The sequence below is a fragment of the Pan troglodytes genome, chromosome 12 (assembly GCF_028858775.2).
Source record: "Pan troglodytes isolate AG18354 chromosome 12, NHGRI_mPanTro3-v2.0_pri, whole genome shotgun sequence".
Taxonomy (NCBI): Eukaryota; Metazoa; Chordata; class Mammalia; order Primates; family Hominidae; genus Pan; species Pan troglodytes.
Window position 1 is genome coordinate 95,707,925 of NC_072410.2, and position 12,181 is coordinate 95,720,105.

General features: G+C 48.1%; 1 protein-coding gene across 3 annotated transcripts; it reads left to right on the forward strand.

Annotated features, from left to right (window-relative positions):
* The first annotated feature begins 9,564 nt into the window (after nucleotides 1–9,564).
* PRR30 (proline rich 30) lies at nucleotides 9,565–12,181 on the forward strand. Of its 3 annotated transcripts, none has more exons than XM_054677065.2 (4): nucleotides 9,565–9,723; nucleotides 10,004–10,059; nucleotides 10,335–10,723; nucleotides 11,218–12,181. In XM_054677065.2, exons 3-4 carry the CDS (start codon nucleotides 10,700–10,702, stop codon nucleotides 12,112–12,114), a joined length of 921 nt encoding a protein of 306 aa, XP_054533040.1. In that variant the 5' UTR covers nucleotides 9,565–9,723; nucleotides 10,004–10,059; nucleotides 10,335–10,699; the 3' UTR covers nucleotides 12,115–12,181.

Sequence of the window (12,181 nt, forward strand, 5' to 3'; positions counted from 1 at the left end):
AGTCCTGTTTGCTCCCTGCTCTGGGAAAACCGCCCACCAGGCACAGCCCCCGCGAAAAGCCTCCGCCTGCCTCCTAACCCAGCTGAGAGGTGGGGGTGCTGGATGCTGGGAGTGGCCAAGCCTTGGGAGGAGGCCCATGCTGAAGAAGGCAGGAGGATAGTGGGGAAGGGAGCTCCTTTCCGGCCATGCCTAACCTCAACAGTGGTCCTATGGTGGACCTGTGACTTCCGCTTTGGAGCTCACGTCCATGGAGAGGACTTGAACCTCCTTCGTCTGTGCCAGAAGGCTGCCTGCATACATCCCTGAAAGGCCTTTCCTCCCCTTGCCAATGAACGTGACCTTCCAGCCACAGGGCGCGATTTGCCATGCCCCAAATATGCCTCCGATTTCCACTCTGCGTTTAAGTTTACCTTTCCACGCCCCAGAATACCTTCCTCCAGCTCTGCCAGGAGGTACTGCCCATCCTTCAGGTCTCCGCCTTTCATTTGTGAAGACTTCAAATCCCGCAGGCCCAGAGCCCATGGGTCCCTGTTTGATTGGTACAACCACAGCCTGGCTACTTTCCCAAAAGTTCGATATTCATAGATTACTGTGTGCCAGGCACTGTGCTAAGCATCTTATTTATTTCTCAGAGCAACCTTTTAAGAAAAAAAGAGACTCAGTTTAGACGTGTGGGAACTGGTATACTGGGAGGTGAAATAACTTGCCCAATGTCAAACATCCGTTAAGTGGTGGGGTGGGATGAAAATCCAAGCCGTCAGTTGGACTTCGAAGGCTACCCCTCACCTGACGCTAGCCTGCCTCCCATGGGTTACTCACACGTCTGTCCCCATGCTAGACATGAGGTCTCTGAAGGCAAGGACCATGGTGTTCCTGAGTTGCATCACATCCTCCAAGAGCTAGTTAGGAGAAGGCGGGCTGAAGGAATCACGAATCTGCCACAGCAGCCCCTGCTGTCTTCCAGGGACCTCTGCCTGTAGCAGAATCCAGCCTGATGTCCCTTGTCCCCCATTCTCGAACCTCAGGGGAGATCAAATAAGTAAGGAGAAAGTAAAAAGGTGGATGTACAGTGAGAAAGATATGCAGCCCACCACAGAGAAAGGGAAAAAGAGGCCGGGCGCGGTGGCTCACGCCTGTAATCCCAGCACTTTGGGAGGCAGAGGCAGGTAGATCATGAGGTCAAGAGACGGAGACCATCCTGGCCAACTTGGTGAAACCCCGTCTCTACTAAAAATACAAAAATTTAGCTGGGTGTGGTGCCACGTGCCTGTAGTCCCAGCTACACGGGAGGCTGAGGCAGGAGAATTGCTTGAACCCGGGAGGCAGAGGTTGCAGTGAGCCGAGATTGCCTGGACTCCAGCCTGGGCGACAGAGCGAGACTCCATCTCAAAAAAAAAAAAAAAAAAAAAAAAGGAAAGGAAAGGAAGGAAGGAAGGAAGGGCCGGGTGCAGTGGCTCACACCTGTAATCCCAGCACTTTGGGAGGCTGAGATGGGCAGATCACGAGGTCAGGAGATTGAGACCATCCTGGCTAAGATGGGTGAAACCCCATCTCTACTAAAAATACAAAAAAATTAGCCGGGCGTGGTGGTGGGTGCCTGTGGTCCCAGCTACTCAGGAGGCTGAGGCAGGACAACGGCGTGAACCTGGGAGGTGGAGCTTGTAGTGAGCCAAGATCGTGCCACTGCACTCCAGCCTGGGCGACAGAGCGAGACACGGTCTTGAAAAAAGAAGGAAGGAAGGAAGGAAGGAAGGAAGGAAGGAAGGAAGGAAGGAAAGAAAGAAAGAAAGAAAGGTAGGTAGGTTAGTAGAAACAACCTGCATGTCCATCAGTAGGGAAGTCGTTAAATAAATTTTGGCATCTCCATACTATGAAATAATGTACAGTAATAAAAATAATGACAGCCCTTTGTTAAATGACATGAAAAACTCTTCAAAACATACAGTTGTGAAAAAAGCTAGTTGTAGATCAATATATATAGTAAGACCCCAGCCACGTAAAAAAATACACCAAAAAATAAAAAATAGAAATGTAAAGTTTTATGTGCTTATGTGAACATACAGAAAGGAGATGGAAAAGATATGCATCAGGCCGGGCGCGGTGGCTCATGCCTGTAATCCCAGCTCTTTGGGAGGCCGAGGTGGGCGGATCACCTGAGGTCAGGAGTTCGAAACTAGCCTGGCCAACATGGCGAAACCCTGTCTCAACTAAAAATACAAAAATTAGCCAGGTGTGGTGGCAGGTGCCTATAATCCCAGTTACGTGGGAGGCTGAGGCAGAAGAATTGCTTGAACCCGGGGGCGGAGGTTGCAATGAGCTGAGATCACGCCACTTCACTCCAGACTGGGCAGAAGAGCGAAACTCCATCTTAAAAAACAAACAACAACAACAAAAACCCCAAAAATTATCCGGGCATGGTGATGCATGCCTATAGTCCCAGATACTCGGGAGGTTGAGGCAGGAGTCGCTTGAACCCAGGAGGTAGAGGTTGCAGTAGGCCGAGATCGTGCCACTGCACTCCTTCCTGGGCGACAAAGTGAGACTGTCTCAAAAAAAATAAAAAATAAAAACAGTGCAGCTACCCCCTTGCTCCCTCTTGGATCGCTCACTCTGGGGGAAGCCAGCTGCTATCTTGAGGATATCCAAGCAGCCCTGTGGAGAGGCCCATGTTGTGAGGAACTGAGGCCTCTCACTGACAGCCACCACGACTTGCCAACCGTGGGAGTGAGCCACCTCAGAAATGGATCCTCCAGCTCCAGTTGGACCTCCAGATGACTGCAGCCCTGGCTGTCGATTTGAGTGCAACCCATGAGAGATCCCGAGCCAAGATCACCCAGCTAAATTGCTCTCGCCCGTAGAATTCCTGACTTACAGAAGCCATAGAAGATAATAAATGTTTATTGCTGCTTAAGTTTGGGGGTAATTTGGAAGCAGCTATAGATAACTAATGTAGTATGTGTTACTGAAGCCTGTGCATTGTTGTATGAATAAATTTTAAATTTACACAAATGATAATTGTATTAGCCAGGTGCAGTGGTGCATGCCTGTAATCCTAGCTTCTCAGGAGGCTGTTGGGGCAGAGGGGAAGATCACTTGAGCCCAGGAGTTCCAGGTTACAGTGAGCTATGATTGCGCCACTGCACTCCACCCTGGGCAACAGAGATAGAATCTGACTCAAGCAATCCTCAAAATTACAGGTTTCAAGCAATTAGGCAGAAAATCAATAAGGATATAGACGACTTGGGAAACACTATAAACCTACTAAACCTAACAGACATCAAATAACACTCAAAAACATAATGCTACACATTCTTCTAAATTGCACATGGAAGATTCACCAGAATGGATCATATGTTAGAGTCTCCAGAATGGATCATAAAACAAGCCTCAACAGGCGCAGTGGCTCACGCCTGTAATCCCAGCACTTTGGGAGGCCGAGGCATGCGGATCACCTGAGGTTGGGAGTTCAAGACCAGCCTGACCAACATGTAGAAACCCCATCTCTAGTAAAAATACAAAATTAGCTGGGCGTGGTGGCACATGCCTTTAATCCCAGCTACTCGGGAGGCTGAGGCAGGAGAATCGCTTGTACCTGGGAGGTGGAGGTTGCAGTGAGCCGAGATCGCTCCATTGCACTCCAGCCTGGGCAATAAGAGCGAAACTCCACCTCAAAATAAAATAAAATAAATAAAACAAGCCTCAGTAGATTTAAAAGGATTGAAGGCATACAAATAATATTCTCTAACCACAATATAATTAAATTAGAAATCAATAACAGAGCTAACTTTTGAAAATTCACAAACATAGAGAAATTAAACAACACATCCTTAAATAATCAGTAAGTTAAAGAAGATATTGCAAGGAAAATTAGAAAATACTTTGAGATGAATGTAAACAAAAACACAACATACCAAAATTATGAGATCCAGCTAAAGCAGTGAAAAAGAAGGAAAATTTATAGCTGTAAATGTTTATATTAAAAAAAAAAAAAAATGGCCGGGCGCAGTGGCTCACGCCTGTAGTCCCAGAGCTTTGGGAGGCTGAGGCGGGCAGATCACCTGAGGTCAGGAGTTTGAGACCAGCCTGCCCAACATGGCAAAACCCCGTCTCTACTAAAAATACAAAAAAATTAGCCGGGCATGGTGGCAGGCGCCTGTAATCTCAGCTACTCGGGAGGCTGAGGCAGGAGAATCGCTTGAACCCGGGAGGCGGAGGTTGCAGTGAGTGGAAATAGCACTGTTGCACTCCAGCCTGGACAACAAGAGCAAATCTCTGTCTCAGAAAAAAAAAAAAAAAAAGTTAAAAAAATTTGAAAAAGAGAAAAAATTTCAAATCAGTAACTAACCTCCTTAGGAAACTAGAAACAGAAGAGCAAACTAAACTCAAAGTAAGCAAAAGGAAGGAAATAATGATGATTAGAGCAGAAATAAATGAAATAGAAAATAGAAAAACAGGCTGGGCGCAGTGGCTCAAGCCTGTAATCCCAGCACTTTGGGAGGCCGAGGCGGGTGGATCACCTGAGGTCAGGAGTTCGAGACCAGCCTGGTCAACATGGTGAACCCCCGTCTCTACTAATAATACAAAAATTAGCCAGGCATGGTGGCAGGCGCCTGTAATCCCAGCTACTCAGGAGGCTGAAGCAGGAGAATTGCTTGAACCTGGAAGGCGGAGGTTGCAGTGAGCTGAGATCGCACAATTGCACTCCAGCCTGGGGGACAAGAGTGAGACTTCATCTCAAAAGAAAGAAAGAAAGAAAGAAAGAAAATAGAAAAACAATAGAGAAAATTAGCAAAACCACAAATTGGTTCTTTGGAAAAATCAACAGAATTGATAAAACTTTAGCTAGATTGACAAGGAATAAAGGAGAGGGGACTTAAATTATTAAAATAAGAAATGAAAGAGGGGAAATCACCACTGACCATACATAAATGAAAAGGATTTCAAGCAAATACTATGAACAACAGTATGCCAACAGATAGATAATTTAGATGAAACAATTTCCTAGAAAGACATAAAGTACCAAAACTGACTCAAGAAGATATAAAAAATTTGAAAAGAAATAAAATGAGATCAAATTAGTAACTTTAAAATTCCCCACAAAGAAAAGCCCAGAACCAAATGGCTTCACTGGTGAATTCTACCAAATATTGAAATAATAAAGAATTAATACCAACCCTTCACAAACTCTTCCAACAAATAGGAGAGAACACTTCCAACTCATTCTATAATTGTTCCCTGAAAAAATTGTATATGTAAAATGACCTCCAAATGCTGAAGGAGCCGAGAAGCCAAAGAAGGCAGACAAATCCAGTTTGTCAGTATAGGGTGATTAATTAGGAGGAACTTACAGATGGAAGCGTGGTCTTGGGTGGCTGCAAGACAGGTAGATCTCTGAACCTCAACCCCGCAGACCCAGGGCTTATCTCATGGGGAAAAATACACACATGGTCTGGAAGGAATGTGTAGGTGGCTGAGAAAAGGCTGCAGGTATCACACCCTATAATGGATGCCACAGCATCAAGGGCTGTTTTGGAGGAAAGGCAAAATTTACAATGAATAGGTGTTCCTACCTAAAGAGTAATACATCAACTAGACATTTTGGAGTCATTCCCAGACTCAGGGTTAGTCAGAAGTTACATGACGGATTAGCATTTAAAATAAAGTCACTCTTGTCCCCACAATAATGTCAGTTTTACCCTGACACAAAAACCAAAGACCTCACAAGAAAACTACAGACCAATATCCCTTATGAACGTATACACAAAAATCCTAAACAAAACACTAACAAACAGAATACAGCAACATATCAAAAGAACTATACACCATGTCTGAGTGGGACTTATACCAGGAACGCAGGGTTGGCTTAACACCCAAAAATCAACTAATGTTATACATTATATTGCTAGAATAAAGGACAACAACTACATAGTTATCTAAACAGATGCAAAAAAGCTGTTTGACAAAATCCAATACCCCTTAATGATACAATCATTCAGCAAACTAGGAACAGAAGAGAACTTCCTCAATTTGAAGTGAGCCCAAAAGTATCTGAGACAGGTCTCAATCAATTTAGAAAGTTTATTTTGCCAAAGGTTAAGGACATGCTTATGACACAGCCTAGGAGGTCCTAATGACATGTGCCCAAGGTGGTTGGAGTACAGCTTGGTTTTATACATATTAGGAAGACATGAGACATCAATCAATACGTGTAAGATGCATATTGGTTTACTCCAGAAAGGCGAGACCACTTGAAGCGGGGGCTTTCAGGTCATAGGTGGATGAGACAAACAGTTGCATTCTTTTGAGTCGCTTTCTTTTTTTTAGACAGGGTATCACTTTGTCACCCAGGCTGAAGCACAGTGGCTCAATCTTGGCTCACTGCAGCCTCCACTTCCCGGGTTCAAGCGAGCCTCCTGCCTCAGCCCCCCAAGTAGCTGGGACTACAGATGTGTGCCACCATGCCCGGCTACTTTTTTTGTAAAGACGGGGTTTCACCACGTTGGCCAGGTTGGTCTCGAGCTCCAGCAGTCTGCCTGTCTTGGCCTCCCAAAGTGCTAGGAGTATAGGCGTGAGCACCCATGTGCGGCCACTTTTGAATCTTTGATCAGCCTTTCACTGAATATACAATTTACATGTGAGAGGGGGCTAAAGGAACAGTCACTTAACCCTTAGTCTGGCTCAGTGAATCTGCATTTTTACATAGACAGTAGGACAGAGGAAGCAAATCAGATATGCATTAGTGTCAGGTGAGCAGAGAGATGATGACTTTGAGTTCTGTCCTTTAGCCTGCACCTGTGACGATAAGCTATCAATTTACATTGCCAAGGTGAAATTCAACAGAACTGTTTGGCCCACAAGGAATTTCCTTGTGGGCAAACTGTGAAGGAGGTATGTAGCTTTTTACAAAATCTTTTTCTTTTTGAGATGCAGTCTTGCTCTGTTGCCCAGCTTGGAGTGCAGTGGCGCGTTCTCGGCTCACTGCAACCTCCGCCTCCCAGGTTCAAGGGATTCTCCTGCCTCAGCCTCCCGAGTAGCTGGAATTACAGGCTCAAAACACCATGCCCAGCTAATTTTTGTATTTTTTTTTATTAGAGATGGGGTTTTACCATGTTGGCCAGGCTGATCTCAAACTCCTGGACTCAAGTGATCCACCTGCCTCAGCCTCCCAAAGTGCTTGGATTATAGCTGTGAGCCACCGCGCCTGGCCACTTTTTCAAAATCATTGTAGCTATCTTATTTAGGAATAAAATGGGAAGAAGGTTTGCCCAATGCAGTTCCCAGCTACTTGGGAGGCTCAGGCAGGAGAATCGCTTGAACCCAGGAGGCTGAGGCTGCAGTGAGCTGAGATAGTGCCACTGCACTCCAGCCTGAGTGACAGAGTGACACTCTGTCTCCAAAAAGAAAAAAAAAAAGCATGTATGAAAAAGCCAGCCGAGCATGGTGGCTTGTCCCTGTAATTCCAGCACTTTGGGAGGCCAAGGCAGGCAGATCACTTGAGCTCAGAAGTTCAAGACCAGCCTGGGCAGCATGGCAAGACCCTGTCTCTACAAAAAAATACAAAAATTAGCCAGGCATGGTGGCGTGTGCCTGTGGTCCCAGCTATCTGGTGGGGCTGAGGTGGGAGGACGGCTTGATCCTAGGAGGTCAAGACTGCAGTGAGCCTTGATTGTGCCACTGCACTCCAGCCTGGGCAATAGAGTGAGATCCTGTCTCAAAAAAAAAAAAAGAAAAAGAAAAAGAATAGAAAACCCACAGCCGGCCGGGCGTGGTGGTTCATGCCTGTAATCCCAGCACTTTGGGAGGCTGAGGCGGGTGGATCACAAGGTCAGGAGTTTGAGACCAGCCTGGCCAATATGGTGAAACCCCATCTCTACTAAAAATACAAAAAAATTAGCTGGGCATGGTGGTGCACGCCTGTAATCCCAGCTACTCGGGAGGCTGAGGCAGGAGAATTGCTTGAACCCAGGAGGTAGAGGTTGCAGTGAGTGAGCCGAGATCGCGCCACTGCACTCCAGCCTGGGCGACAGGGCGAGATTCCATCAGCCCCTCAAAAAAAAAAGGTCACTAAAGTTGGTATACAACACCCCACTGCTAAATTTGACTGGCTTTTAAAAAGATAGGCTAAGGATTTGAATATACAATTCTTCAAAGAAGATAAACAAATATCCCTTAGCACATGAAAAGATGCTCAACATCATTAGTCATTAGGAAAATGTAAATAAAAACCACAATATCATACCATTTCACACCCACTAGGATTGCTAAAATAAAAAAGACAGGCAACAACATGTGTTGGTAAGGATAAAGAAACATTGGAACCCTTATACCTCGCTGATGGGATTGAAAATTGGTACAGCCAACTTGGAAGACAGTTTGGTAGTTACTCAAAATGTTAAATATAGATTCACCGTGTAACCCAGCAAGTCTGCTTCTATGTATCTAAAGATAAATGAAACCATATGTTCACATAAAACTTGTACAAGAATGTTCATAGCACTATTCATAATTGCTAAAAAGTAGAAAGAACCATGCCAGGCGCGGTGGCTCACGCCTGTAATGCCAGCACTTTGGGAGGCCGAGGTGGGCGGATCACCTGAGGTTGGGAGTTTGAGACCAGCCTGGCCAACATGGCGAAACCCTATCTCTACTAAAAATACAAAAATTAGCCAGGCATAGTGGCCCGCGCCTGTAGTCCCAGCTACTCAGGAGGCTGAGGCAGGAGAACTGCTTGAACCCGGGAGGTGGAGGTTGCAGTAAGCCAAGATTGTGCCACTGCACGCCAGCTTGAGCAACAGAGTGAGAATTCATCTCAAAAAAAAAAAAAAAAGTAGAAAGAACCAAAATGTCCATCAATTAATGAATGGATAAACAAAATATGGCATATCCACACAAAGGAATATTATCTGGCAATAAAAAGGAATAAAGCAATGACACATGCTACAACATGAATGAACCTTGCAAACATGCGAAGTAAAAGAAGTCAGATACAAAAGACCATATATTGTATAATTCCACTTATATGAAATGTCTAGAATATGCAAACCTATAGAAACAGAGTAGACTGGTGGTTTCCAGAGGCTGGGGGAAGAGTGGGGACCAACTGCTAATGGGTACAGGATTTATTTTTGGGGGGACAAAAATGTTCTAAAACTAGATTGTGGAGATGGTTCTACAACCCTGTGAATATACTAGAAGACATCAAATGGTACACTTTAAATGGGTAGATTGTATGGTATGTGAATTATATCCCAATAAAGCAGTTAAGAAAATAGTTATTAAAACATATAATAGGTATATCCCAAGGGGGAGAAAGTTGTGGTGCATGAACTCAGCCCAGACAGGCTGTGTTAGTGGGGAGAGCAATGGATGAAGGAGGTGGTTGGAGCTGTAAAGTGTATAGGCCAAGAGTAGAGGTGGGGGCTGGGTCTTGAAGGAGAAACTGAGTGCACTGAAGAATTCTGCCTGCTTCACAGCGTTATCAAGGGCCAGCCTTTGGATGGTCTCTTGAAGAAGGTCCCAGAGCCTCGAGGAGGAGATTCTATGACGTCAGCACCTGACCTTTGTGACATAGGCACATGCTGCCAGGGAGAACTGAACTCAGGGAATGGGGCCCCCAGCTCCCATTGGGGGCGGCGAACCTGGTGCCACCCCTTAGACAAAGTCCCAGTCTCCCAGAGGCTTTTACCAGCTGGCCCCATTCCTTCTGCTGCTGGGTATAATAAGGTATCTCTGTCTGGGCCAGGGTGAGCTAGAGGACATCAGCACTAGGGGCAATAAGGGGTCAGAGGAACCAGAGTGGCAGGACACTGGGATGCTTGCAGAACCCCCGAATCAGGATTAGGAGAATAAAAACCTGTACCACAGGCCTCCGCCTGGCTAAAGGAGGACTGAGGGCAAAACTCAGGGCTCAGACAGAAACCCGGGTCAGAGTGCATTTAGTGTTAGACGCTGGGGACACAGAAAGGTGTATCCACCATTTGGTGAACCTGCTCCTCTCTCCCAGGTCCTCTCAATGCTGAAGTGCCTGTGAAACACAGCCCAGAGGAATAATTCTCATTGGTAAGAGCGCTCAGCACCAGAACATCCTCAATTCCTGTTCCCATCTCAGCCCTTATCCCATGAACCCCTCCTCCAACTCCATCCTACCCTCCCTTCCTCCTTATTCCTCTCCTCCCCACTTCTCACCTTCCCTGGAGCATTTTGCCAGTTCTTTTGATCCCGAAGGTGACATGGATTTAAAGTCTTGGTGAGTTCAGCTTGGAACTGGGGATATGAGGCAGAGCCAGAAATGGACCAATTCTCCCAATGTCTTGGGTTCTCTCTTTTCTCTCCAGGTCCTGTGGGCTTTGTCTTCCTCTCTGCCCTGCCCAGATAATCGCCGCTGCCCCTCCACTCCCAAGATGCAGCTGTGATTCTCCATCCCCACACATCCCTCATCAATGGTTGACTGCAAAGAAGTGAGAAGCCAAGCTTAGATTCATGCTCATGCCTGAACACCCTGAGAGCCTGGTGCTGGAGGGCTGGGTATCCCCTTGGCCTGCCACCAGCACCTGCACCCACACCAGGCTGGAGCCACACTCTGCGCACAGAAGGTGGCCTTGATTTCTCAGGCACCGCTGACCTCAGAGATACTGGTCCTGACTCTGCCAGGTCTCTCATCCCTAGTCTTGTTGCCCCAGTTCCTTCTGGATTCAAGGCGATGTTGCCTCAAAACAAGGACCAGGTGCTGCCACAGACCTCAGTGCTCCCTGGGCGCCCCACTTGGGGCTTCTCACAACTTGTGGACTCCTCTCCTCACAACCTACAGCCTCTCTCTCCCCATCAGGGCCTCCCTCCCTCTCAACCACCGTTCTCTTCCACTCAGTCCCGTCGTCCCTCCTCCCCTCCACCAGCATCCCCCTCTCCTGGCTTCCAATTCGGCTCTTGTGACTCAAATTCTGACTTTGCTCCACATCCCTATTCTCCCTCTCTCCCAAGTTCCCCTACTTTCTTTCACCAGAACTACCTCTCTCTCCCCCGTCCACGTGCATCCTCTCCCTCCAACCACTGGCTGTACCCCTCTCCCCCTTTGACCCCTTCCTTTTCTCCCTCCCAGCCTCAGAACTCCTCCCTTCCCCACTCACCTTGCCAGTCCCCTTCCCACCCCGAGGAACTGCATAGCTCCACACTCACTTCCCCAGGCCCCAGCCCACCTTCTCATAGGCTCCACTCTAACAGGCAGACATGGCGCTGGCATCAGTACAGGGACACCGGGTCCGGGTCCCCTGGAGTGGTGGAGAGATGCGTGCCAAGCGAGAAGGATCCTGCACAGTTCAAGGACCCAGGGGCCCTGGCCCAGGCCCTGGTGCTCCAGCTGGGGCACCGCCGCATCGCACACGACCTGCGGCTACTGCTTTTGCAGCACCTGTGGCTAGGCAGAACCGGCCAGGCCCCAGTCGTGGAGTATCCTATATGCCTGGTGTGCCTCCGGCCCCGCAGCCCCTCCTGCCCCCTCCCCAGGTACAGGACTGGACCCCGGCTGCTTGCTTTCCCTCAACTACTGCCCTGTGTGCAGGGCCAGGAATCTGGGCCACTCAGGATAGGCATCGGCTTCGGCCTCCGCCTGCCTCAGGGCCAGGCCAGGGCCTTGCATCTGCTGCCCGAGAAAAGGCCGAAGGAAGTAGGGCCTCAGGGCAAGGCTACTCAGGCCTGTGGGCATCAATCGCCAGCATCTCAGCCTCCAGCAGCTCAGGCCCGGGCCGACCCAGTCCCAGGCACACCCTCCCAGACCAGGAGCTTCAGGTCTGCAGGCCTTCAATCACCAAACTCCCCACAATGTTTCTCCGGGCCTCCACCTCGGGCACCAAAACAGGTCACTACCTCCCTGAAGCCCAGGCCTTGCCCTGGCCCAAAGAGGCCAGTTTCTCTGGAGCTCATTCTCCAAAAGTCATCAGTCTAGTTCCAGAGCCACGGAGGCCCCCTGGAACACCCCCTCCAAACCCAACCCTCCCAACCAGGCCCCAGATCTCGGGGAGTCCCCGAGACACCCTGAAGGGCTGGCTGGCCGGAGGTCAGATGTGTTCTCCTGCTCTGAACCCTGGGAGCCCCTTGTGGAGTCTGCTGTCTCCAGGCTGAAGAGGACCAAGGGCACCAAGGCCCCATTCAGCCCTCCGTGTATCTAATAAAGTCTGACCCTGTGAAA

Coding starts and splice junctions, on each gene's coding strand:
- PRR30 (XM_054677065.2), top strand. CDS start 10,700: ATGTTGCCTCAAAACAAGGACCAG. Junction 10,724..11,217: donor TGCCTCAAAACAAGGACCAG/GTGCTGCCACAG, acceptor CCACTCTAACAG/GCAGACATGGCGCTGGCATC.